Source organism: Dendrobates tinctorius, unplaced genomic scaffold, assembly GCF_039654945.1.
Source record: "Dendrobates tinctorius isolate UK_male_01 unplaced genomic scaffold, ASM3965494v1 ptg000003l, whole genome shotgun sequence".
Lineage (NCBI taxonomy): Eukaryota > Metazoa > Chordata > Amphibia > Anura > Dendrobatidae > Dendrobates > Dendrobates tinctorius.
The window spans coordinates 37,848,739-37,860,881 of record NW_027361671.1 but is presented as its reverse complement, the minus strand read 5'-3'; the positions used below and the strand labels follow the sequence as shown (position 1 = coordinate 37,860,881).

At 40.5% G+C, this 12,143-nt stretch overlaps 1 protein-coding gene across 1 annotated transcript; it reads right to left on the bottom strand.

The window, feature by feature from the left end:
- Positions 1-5,192: 5,192 nt before the first annotated feature.
- LOC141050745 (uncharacterized) lies at positions 5,193-11,888 on the bottom strand. The gene is made up of 2 exons (XM_073547412.1): positions 11,138-11,888; positions 5,193-8,178 (listed from the first exon to the last, which is right to left on the bottom strand). Exon 2 carries the CDS (start codon positions 8,058-8,060, stop codon positions 6,126-6,128), a length of 1,935 nt encoding a protein of 644 aa, XP_073403513.1. The 5' UTR covers positions 8,061-8,178; positions 11,138-11,888; the 3' UTR covers positions 5,193-6,125.
- Between the last annotated feature and the right edge of the window lie 255 nt (positions 11,889-12,143).

Genomic DNA, 12,143 nt, shown 5'->3' with positions numbered 1-12,143 from the left:
CACGTCTTTAGTATTATTGTTTGAAAAGTCATGTACTTATCTTTTTTCCCATTTTCTGTGAGGCAGAGTACTGGCTACCAGAGAAACCTTAATCTCTCTACATTTTCAATTCCGCATTGGAGTGTCCACTTTTTCTGGGATTGTTGGCAAAACCTGCTGTGCTTTATGTGACGATCTGCATGAACAATTCCTCCCTCAACCCACAACTGAACTCTGGCTGGAAAATGCTGCAAAATTTCTGGACATTTGCAATTTTCCAAACTGTTTGGGGGCTGTGGACGGCAAACACTTTCAGATTCTGAAACCAGCTGGAACCGGATCTGACTACTTCAATTACAAAAAATACTTTTTGATTGTTCTCATGGCGATTGCAGATGGTGAATGTCGATTTGTTACCATGGACGTTGGTTCTTTTGGACAAGGAAATGACTCCCAGACTTTCAAAAACTCAGTCAAGGGCCAACATTTGTATGGTAATGATTCAATTATCCACAGCCATGAACTCTTCTGAACACTGAAGGACCGCCATTGCCATTTGTTGTAGTTGGGGATGAGGCATTTCAAATGTGTGCCACTCTCATAAAACTGTACTCAAGTCGGGACTTAAATCACTCCAAAAGGATTTACAACTACCGACTGGCAAGGGCATGAAGAACTGTGGAGTGTACCTTTGTATTGCTAGTATCTAAATGGAGCATTTTGGGTACAGATATCAATCTTAAAATTGAGATAATTGATGAGGTTGTGAAAGCGTGTATTGTTATGCACAATTACATCCTGGCAAAAGAGTGACCCAACTTAGAACTTGAGGAACCGGTTAATACCACATTTCAGGATTACCAAGATCACCCTCTGAGGACTACAGTGGAAGTTGCCCAAATGAGGAAGAAATTAACTGCCTACTTTGTTTCAGATATTGGACATGTGGCATGGCAAGATGAAATGGTTTAAGCCGCTAAGTAAACTGTACCTGTAATGTTATGTACCTGTACTGTTTGCTGACTTTAATACTAACATCTTGACTGTAACTTTAATAGTAAACACCTTGACTGTAACACCCGTTAATACTTCACTCAACAATACACACATGTTTAAATAAAGAGATAAAGAAAACACAGGGAGACAGGTATTGTGAAACAAAAGAATATGTAATAAAAAAATAAAAACAATTTGAAATTTAATAATTAAAAAAAAGAAAATTAATGGGATTTACTTTTGGGGTCAGCGGGAAGGAGCTACATTGTGGACCTGGGGGGTGTCGGGCTGTGATGGTAGGCTAGGAGTAGTTGGGGAAGTTGTTACAGGGGAAGTGGCAGTCAATTGGGGGATCGGCAGCACCAGGAAGGCAACACCAGGACGGCAGCACCAGGATGGTAGCACCAGGACGGCAGTCCGGAATGGGAACAACAAACAGTCTACAAGGAACAAAAAAAAATTAGTACAGAGTACAGACTGCAAAAACAGACAGACATTTTCAAAGCTTCTATACTTACATCGAAATTCTTGTGCTCAGATCCAGTCTTGAGAGTAATGAACTTGCTGTGTCCTCACCCTTTTTTTAGGAGTGGCTGAAACCAGTTCCTGGACATGTTCAGTCTGAAGTATACATTCGTATTGAAGGCATGTGTACACATGTCCTTGCATAACAATGCGTTCCCATAGACAGTAATGCGTTGTTTTGATGCACTCAATCCGCAATCATCCACATGCGCATGGCTGCGCATAATTGACTCCTCAAAAAATGCAACATGCTGCATTCGACGCACACCTCGAAACGATGCTTGCGAACGCATCCGCATGCAAACACATGTCCCTGCGTACAACATGTTAAAGATATGTACGCATGATGCATGCTGATCATACGCTGCTCACAGATACACTAATGTGAAACCAGCCTTAGGACATTAGTGTATTCATCCTACCTTCAATTACATGAAGTTTGCCAATGCCATATACACTGAAAAGCAGCCCCACACCATAATATTCCCACCTCTAAACTTCAATGATGGTATGGTGTTTTTGGGTGATATGCATTGCCTTTTTGCCTCCAAACACGGTGTGCATTTTGACATTCAAAGAGTTCAATTTTGGACTATATTCTCCCAGTATTTCAAAGGCTTGTCTAAATGTTGTAAAGCAAACTTTGAACACGCTTGAACGTGCTATCTATTTCTTCATGTGCTCAATGCTTTTTCCCTAAGTCATTTCTCATTATTACACATAACTTAGTTTATAGATATCCAGGGGTTGATTTATTTTCCTGTGTGGATTGGGTGGGTTGTTATCAACATCTGGAAGAGAATTTCATGTTAATAGCACCTTTAAAAATATATTATAAATAAATCTCTACTTGTTTTGACATGCTTGTGCTATTCTTCTTTGTGTGTTACCCATTCTGATTTTAACATTAAATTATTTGGAAACTGATTGTATAACACATGGAAATAATACATCAGATAAAAATACATGGTGAATTTTATATGTTTACTATTTTACTGCAAGTTTTAATGCCTTTGAAAAACAGTGTGAATTTGTGAAACTCTATTCTCCATTTCAAACTACTGTATTTCATTACTAACTTAAAAGGTCTCTTTGTCTGATAATGGATTTGTTCAATTCAAATGACAGCAGATTCACAACTGGAAAATTCAGGTAATTTTTTTGTCTTTGTTTTCTTATTCCTTCAGATAATCTTTAACCACATGATATGCATTTACTAATAATAAAGCCAAGGATCCAAATGCAAAAACTATATGCAGTTTATGCTTGACTGTAAAACAAGGTGGGCAGCACAGTCTGGAAAGACCATGAGTTCTAAAGGCTAAGCAAAAATATAGCAATCTGGTGGCAGTTCAGCTACACACTTTCTTAGGTGCAGATAAAATTAATAGTTCATAATTTTTAAACACAGACTTGAATTTTTCTGACATATAAACTTACTACTTATATGACTATCAACTATTTTTTTCACTTGAAGGAAAGCTATGAGAATTTAGACTTTTTTCTCAAAAACTTAACTACAAGGATCGAGGATAATCAATATGCTGTGATCTGAAAGTTCTCTCCTAACTCCTTTGGCAGAAAAGGGGATACACAAAGTAGCCATGCTTTTTCTGTGAATGAGACAGCCGGGATAGGACTCATAACTGAAGCAAAAAAAATGTTGGCCAATGAGAACATTTTTCAATCTGAAATTGAGAACATAGTTGCTGAAAATGTAGTTGATCAGACTAACGTTCTCGTGCAACCACTCCACATTAAGCTTGAACTGAAGAAGCAGTTTTTGAAACCTCTACAGATAGGAGAGACTTTAAAGTACCTATGTATCAAGTTTTAGGGACTGTCCAAAGCAAAATTGAAGGAAGATCCAGATATTTGGAAAATCATGAAGGATTATGTGTTCGAAGCAAAAATCAAATGCTGAAATGTTTCAAAGCCTTGGGTAGACTTATGAATTCGAAGTAATTCATCAAAGTTACATTTTTTACATTCCCATTGGGCTTCTTTCCTGTAAACTTAATGCTGTTAGAGAAGAGCAACGAGATAGATTTCATCAGGATATCAAGCAGATGGAATGATGACACTAAGATAGAACGAAAAAAGTGGTTTGATACCGTGTTAGCCAGTAGAAAAAAATATATAAAGTGCTCTCAGTGAGAGAAACAAAATAGGAATCTTGTGGGTATGATACCTTTTAATGGCTAACAAATAATAGTGAATGATGTTACAAAGCAAGCTTTCGAGGCAACTTACGTCTCTTCATCAGGCTGATATAACAAAATATTTGAAGAAACCTTATTTATATACAGTGGAGAGCGCAGGCATGGCGTGATACATGGACATTGCAATAAACAAACACTGCGCTTGAAGAGAGAATCCTTAATTAGGTAAGATTAGATAAGTAGTGTGAAAGTTCTGTGAGATCAAAGGGCTATCTGGAAGAAATAGCTCAGATATGGTAATGGACCATAAAACCTCCTGATAAATTAAGTCCTGTGTGAATAGAATCAAAGATTGTAATGAATTTGTGTTCCCACACCCTGCAATGTTTCTGTGATTTAAAATTGCCTTTTAAAATGACAACTTTCTTATTGTCTATGTTGTGTCCTGGACCACAGAAATGTTTGGCCACAGGTAAATGGTTTTTTTGTCTGTAATTGTATGACGATGACACCTCATCCTTGCTCTCAGTCTCTGTCCTGTTTTTCCAACATAGAGGCCACCCACAGGACATATATTGCACAGAATTAAATACACCACATTGGAAGAGGAACATGTGAATGTCACAGGGATCTTATAGTCCTGCTGTGTGTTGGGGATTAGGATTTTGTCTTTGATCTCTATATGAATGCAGGTTTTGCATCTTCTCCCCTTGCAAGGATATGTTCCTCTTGGTGATAGAAATATCAGGATCCTGTCAGCGCCGGCGGACTGCCGTGGCTGAGCAGGGTCACTCACCCAGACTACGGGAGGGCCCGGGGTTCGAAACTGCAGGGAAAGTTCTGAGAACAGGACCTGCAACACTAAAGGTAGTAAAGAGTACAAGGACCTACGATCATGTGACCACAGGGGGCATGGCTTAGCGTCCTGCTGCAGTAGATGACTGTAGGATTCTATTACAGGAATCCTGGAGTAAAGATTAAGGGAACTCAGGTCAGACACGCACGGGGGTCATACACAGAGGGCAGCGTGGTACTAGAGGAGCAAGCAGAGAATAGTCAGAATGTAAGCAATGAGTCATACACAGAGATAGCAACGCAGTACAAAAGGAACAGGCAGAACTCGTATCAGGGACAGAACCGGGTCAAAACCAAACAAGCATAAAGTATCACAGTCACAAAGCACACCAGGATCACAAACACTCGGCCAAGGATCTGAGTATAAGCGACGAGGAATGAGTCCACAATGAAGCTATAAAAAGCCTCCCAGAATCTCAGAGTGAGGCCGTCCAGATTAACCTCTGAACTACCTAATCCCATGAACTAAGCAGATCATGACAAGAAGGTATGTAAACTTGATGCATGCTGCTGAATGCTTCACAGAGAAGATCCACTGGCTTTCTATAACAGAAAAGGTATCAATAGAAGCTTTGAAGAGAAAAGGAAAAAGTGCAGGAATTATTTTCCAATAAAGTAGCAGAATGATTGTTCAATACATTTTTATATATAATTTTGTGTGCGTTATTGACTACAATAACTTACAGTAAATTCACACTCTTTTTGTGCATCATATATGCAACTAGAGGTGTTGTCTTTAAATCAGGGCATAAGAAAGCATAAGAATCGGTCACTGGATTTGAAACAATTTCATAAACCCAAATTTTGCATAACTATGTTGATGAGTTTGTGATTTGATGTTTATCTCTCAATGGGAGATCGATATGCTGGAAGGTTGCCAGATTTTGATCTGAGGCCTACTCGAGTAGCGGAGAACAAACACACACAGAGACAGGGTATGTATCTGCAGGATGTTCCCCCTTTCCTGATTTAATTAGGTAGCTTATATGCTCATTTGAGTAGGCGGTAACATTACATCATCACATTTCATTGGACAATTGATCATTCAACAGTAAGCATAAATGGTTCCAACCAATCATATTCATATTCGTTAACCAATCAGATTGTACTCGGCTGTTAATTATTAGTATTTGTGTAGACGTGCTGAAAGCTTTAATAGGTCTTGGGTAAATTACACAAGACCCCAATATTATTCTCATTAATCTAGCCTCATGACAGTTATAGCTCCATTAGCCTCATTAACCTGTCTTACTAAGTATTCATGGCCCCAGTATCTACCTAGCATGTGGACGTGTAGTTTCAATGTCCAACTGGGTGCAGTAAACAGTTTATCCATCACGTACAATTTCTTATGAAGAATAAGGTTATAGGTAATCATTATCATGAGACAGCATTTTCATATACAGAGTATGCATGTAAGACCCCAGAAATACATGGATATTAAAAGGACATACAGAATTCCCTGTCAGTCCCCCCTTTTGAGAACAGATATGACTCTACCATTCACATATAGGTACATTCAAAGGCCTAATGCCAGTGTCGGACATCCTAACCCTTCTTCTGCCGAATTCCCCATAGGGAAAGGGAGATCATATCTAATTCTCAACCTCAAACCATTTGCTCATAATCATTATTGTAAGGTTTCATTGTAATATACATAGTTTTAGTAATAGACGCATCAATCAATCTTTGAAATAGTCCTCTGATACATGGTATGCAGCAGCATCCACAGGTCACAAGTACTGCTGCTACTACTGCCAGAGAGATGAGGAGGCTGGACACAAGATGACTCCATCTACCGAACCAGGATTCCAACCAGTCCATGAAGGGATTGTTGATACCCGAATTTTCTGCCAATTCTTCGGACAGGGATGTAAGACCCTCCAACGCCTTGGTGATACTCCCATCTGGACTTGTATTATTGGGGATGAAGGTACAGCAAAACGTTCCAAACATCTTGCACACGCCCCCTTTTTCCGCTAGCAACATATCCAAAGCCATCCTATTCTGATGTGTCATTAAAGAAGTTGGGCCTAATTGTTCAGCTATCCCTTTTACTGCATCCCTTGTGTAATTTATAAACCTTTGCTGATTATAATAAATATAATTTATCCAATCCACATTTTTATTAATTGTCACCCACCAAAAGAAAATTGATTCAAAACCTGCTGCTATCTGGTTCCTGGCCTTGTACTCATCCGGTACCCCTCTGGGTACCCTTATATTGTCTATATAAACTCTAGGATCAAAGGACCCAGCAGGTACTGACCTTCTATTTCTGTGTAGGGTTTCAACATTCATTCCACCTCCTTTAATCTCTTCTGATGAAATTATTTTAAATGGCATGAGCACTTGAACTAGAGCACAGCTGCCAACCCAACCTGGTGGCAACCTAGGCCTTAATTTCATATCTCCACATAACCACCATATGTCACTCCTTGCTATAGTTTGGTTTTGAAACCAACTGGCTTTAAAACCTCCTGTATCTGTATTTATTGGGATGGTGTTGTGACAAAACTCTGAAGTTAGATTTCCTACCCATCTTCCTGGTCCTGTTCTCAGGAAGCAAGTGTAGTCACCTGGATATGCATAAACTCTAGGTGGTACCTGATCAATTTTTGCTATTGGATACCGGACTGATAGAGATTGACACAGAACATTATCACTAGGGTCATATGTGGCATTATACAAAGCTAGAATACACTGTAAGTCTACTTGATCCTGTTCTGAATATCTGAGGGGAATAGTCCCTAAATGGGGCCTAGCGGTTGCACATGCAATACAATCAGTTTTGTTATTTTGCTCTGTAGTATACTTCATCCATAGCAACCATTCATTCCTCTCTGTGTAGCCTGTTTCTACGGCTAACTTCTCCTCATAGCCTAATTCCCCAATTCCATCAACATCCAACATTTCTCCTGACCTTTGGGGTTTGTCCTCCTCTTGTTCCTTGTCCTGTGCAGGAACAGCTTTTAACCAAAATGTTCCCTGCTGAACCTGTCTACCTGGGGTATACAGTCCCAATACATAGAGACCTTCATCTCCAAGAGAGGGTTCATCCAGTGTTATAAGGAGAGGATTGCAAGAGAATCTCCAGTCCAAAACCTCTGGATCACAACCCCATTTTGGAATGGGTACAGCAATATTCATCCTCTTGAGGAGAGGCTTTCCTGATGAACTAACACGAGTCATGGCTTCCTCTGGCTTATACCCCCATGACGTTCCCGTGTTCCAAGCTGCATCTGACCAAGAATTACAGTTCTCATTTCCAGGTCTAGTTACACAGATATATACCACCGCCCCTTCAACTCCTGTTAGGTATTTATAATTGGGGTTGCTACTCTTCTTCCCAAATTTAAGATTCCATTGACACTTCACTATCTGACACAAGTCCACCCTAAATGTAGCTGTTGCTGCCTTGGTGTCAAACCACAAGGTTACTGATGTGCTATTCTGAAGTGTCTCGTCCAGTTGTCCTTCTTGCAGTAGAGCTGCCAACATCATCAGGGACAGGACCCATATTCTTCCACTCCAGGACCTCATAGTAGCTTGTGTAGACCGGTCTTCCGTTTAACTCTACGGATGTGGCTTAGCGGGGACCATCAACCAGTGGCTCCAGTGGTCTTCGTGTCTTTTGGTCAGCAACCAATGTCTGGATTAACTAAAATAGAATCAAAAACTTATTTGTACACAAATGGGAGTCCCTTTTGGACTCCGGACCTGCTGCAGGGGTTGTCAAATAGTTACAACATCTATGTGGACAAGAGAGTACCTCAGTTGTGGTAGCTTCTGACATCAGGAAGGCCTCCAGTCCCCTGAAAAGAGATCAACACACACGAGCACATACTTCATACATCTTACCTTGGGCAGCCTGTATGAAGTCAATCTGCAGTCATTGAAACGGATAGGAGGGCCCAGGCGCACGTGTATGTCTATGGCATCTTTCTAGTCTATCTGTGTTGTGCGCATCTAATCTATGTTAATGTAAAGCTAAACAGGTGGACCCAGCATCTTTCTTCAGAGCACATAGTTTTTGTCTTCACTCACGTGCGTTGAGTCATGAGCCATCACATGGTGCAAGGATTTTGGCAAACATACCCACTGTCCCACCATCCACGGTTCTGAGCTCCAGCTTCCGACCAGACTTCAGTCTCTTCCCCGGTTGGTGACCGAGTCAGAGCCTGTAAGATACTTAAGTCTAACTGGTTATCTTTAATGCTCACCATGACCAGTGGAGGCGCCTCAGGGGTCTCCCAGTACCTTGGTCTTCTGGCTGATTCCCAGCCACTTTGTTTGCTTCGTGCTCCACGGGTTCCTTCTCATATGTACCCTCACTTCCACTATGGCAACCTCTTCCAGGGCCTGTTGATGTAAGAAAAGACCTTTTCTCCCCATATGGGGCTGCAGTTGTGGGTTCACCTGAAAACAATGACTTGTATATGTGGTGTCTTGCTTACCTTAAAGCCCCCTAAACGCCTCAATGAGTGCCGTCAACTCCACCTCCCCTGTAGAGTTATGAGGGAGGAGTGGTTCTGCTTTCTACTATCTCATGCTGTGTGATCGCCATACAACCAGGTTCTTGGACCTTCCGGAAAGAAAAACTCAAAATCCAGATTAATGAGAGATACCTTTATGGATTAAAAATATTTAAAAATAGCTGACTCTCCTCTCTTCTCCCCCCCTTTGGAAATCACCATATTAATACCGAATAGGGGGCAGAGTGGTGGATTTCCATTACACATATAACGGGATTTCCTCTTTTTTTTTCCTTCTCTCTAACACATACTAAAAGCATTCCTTATCTTTACTACCTGACAATTGCCTTCCATGGATATCTAACACTGCTTCAAGTCAAAGGCAACGTTGTACCTTGAACCATCTGCCTCTCCTTTTTCTTCTTATCAACATGCATTCTAAAAAAAAAAACTTGACATTATGAAAAACTAGCTGTATACCTTCTACAAATACGTATTATGCTATAATGTGAATCCAGTGAGCAAAGCTGCAAGCTGCGCTTCAACCAGGTACGTCTCTGGTTGCCCATTATTTAATGGACATCTGACAAGATTATAATTTTCTATGTCACTTAATGAAATTCCGTCGACCCAGGGAGTTGCAGGAATACCATGCACATTGAGCCTAAACACTTTATACTCTGGAAATCTGTCTGACAGAAATCCAAAACCAGTGAGCTGTTGGATATACCCTCCTGGTATAATTTTGACAATTCTCCAACCTTCAGGAGATATAATCAACATTAATCCAAATGTGCAATTAGGGCACGACATTTTCTCATGGAATATCTGGCACACACACACACACACGGCAAGCAATACAACAGAATTTCACACATGAGATCATGCGCTTCCACTTATCAGCAGAGAGTCTCAAAGGTCATTCACATTCCTTCACACAGATTCAGTAAACTGTTAACTCCTTAAGCTTATTACCTCCTGGTGCTCCTGCTAAAAATCCTATCTATGTTTTCTGGTTGATACTTGACTGTATTGGGGCGAAAAATTCTCCTGGCTTGTCCTAAAATGTAAAATGCCTATGGCTTGCGGACCCGTACTGACTGCACTTCGCTAACTCAATGTACAGGCCGCACCTAGACCATATCTCTCTATCTGCCTCTTTCTCTGGTTGCTATTCTCTTATTCTCTTAATATACGCTATTACTGTGTGCCCACATCTCAACAAGTCTACTTCATTATCACTCCTGCTTAGCAATATCTATGCCGACTGTACTACACCAATTCGATACATAGACTGCGTCCCGTTGTTTTATGAGGTTCCCGCTCAATGTTTGAACTTGCGTGTCCTAAACTGAAACTGATCAGTTGATAGGCATCAAACCCATGGGAACCTTGATAAGAAGGTTAACTATTTAGTGGTCCGGCCAGACCTCGTGACCCACCTGGTCACCTAACACTAAATCTCTACGTACTCAGTATGAGATGGCACTTCTCTACAGTTATAATAAACCTATATATACCAGAGAGCAAATCCAATTAATTATAGGCAGACTAATATGACCCAAATTTTCTTATTAGCCCAGTAAAAATCTTTTCCCTCAACTAAACCTGCTGAGCCTTGTATACTCAGAGATCTTATTTATCAACCAGAAGACTAAAGCTATCATTAGTATGCAGGCTAATGTAATCCCTACTACCTCAAAGTTCTTTAGCACCATTAGAGGGCAGTTTGTGCGTATCAGACAGAATAGAAGGTGGATAGACCTATCCTGTCTGTAACGGCGTTTTAATAGTACCTCTAGCACTCTCCAAGAGGACGTACGCAGCCTTCTTTATGCGTATGCCGCCAGAGACGTGTCCTCACATGAATCCTGGCAAGCCAGTTACCATGGAGAGACGCTCCCAAGGGGCAAAAACACAGTAAAGAATTCCTAGTACCCTCAAGGTTGGTTCAATCATTCATGCGCAATCATACGTAGCAGCTTTTAGGTTTCTCCTTCCAGCATACGTATTATGTATCACAAGGATATTCTACGGTTCTTAGCGCTGGTATTTAAGAAGACAGACTATACTGTACCCCAAGAGCCGGTTCAGAGCATGTAGCAGAGGGGAGACACAGAATTTGTAAGAATCAATGGCTCTTACCTTCACCGGTGATTTTGATCTGTGTGTCCTCTAGGCCTTCAGTCTGCGGGTGCCGGATTTCAGGATACTGGGGTCTTCTGTTGTAACCAGCCCGCCCAATGAGACGCCAACTGATGAGTTTGTGATTTGATGTTTATCTCTCAATGGGAGATCGATATGCTGGAAGGTTGCCAGATTTTGATCTGAGGCCTACTCGAGTAGCGGAGAACAAACACACACAGAGACAGGGTATGTATCTGCAGGATGTTCCCCCTTTCCTGATTTAATTAGGTAGCTTATATGCTCATTTGAGTAGGCGGTAACATTACATCATCACATTTCATTGGACAATTGATCATTCAACAGTAAGCATAAATGGTTCCAACCAATCATATTCATATTCGTTAACCAATCAGATTGTACTCGGCTGTTAATTATTAGTATTTGTGTAGACGTGCTGAAAGCTTTAATAGGTCTTGGGTAAATTACACAAGACCCCAATATTATTCTCATTAATCTAGCCTCATGACAGTTATAGCTCCATTAGCCTCATTAACCTGTCTTACTAAGTATTCATGGCCCCAGTATCTACCTAGCATGTGGACGTGTAGTTTCAATGTCCAACTGGGTGCAGTAAACAGTTTATCCATCACGTACAATTTCTTATGAAGAATAAGGTTATAGGTAATCATTATCATGAGACAGCATTTTCATATACAGAGTATGCATGTAAGACCCCAGAAATACATTGATATTAAAAGGACATACAGAATTCCCTGTCAATGTAAATACTACATGTAACCCCTCTACTAGATCACTGAAACACTTCAGAAAATTTAAGATTATGTCATTTTTAAAAATAATATTAAAAGAAAATTGGAAAAGTGTATCACAGCAAGAAAAGTACCTTAGAGCCTGAAAACTATTCAGAAACAGCTTTGGAGGAAGTATTGAAAAAGGGCCAAGTTGGGTTGTTGACGTGCTCCCACACCTATTGTTGAAGAGGACACATGCAAGAAGAGATTCA

Excerpts from the sequence above, each read along its gene's own strand:
- LOC141050745 (XM_073547412.1), bottom strand. The coding sequence starts at position 8,060 with ATGAGGTCCTGGAGTGGAAGAATATGGGTCCTGTCCCTGATGATGTTG.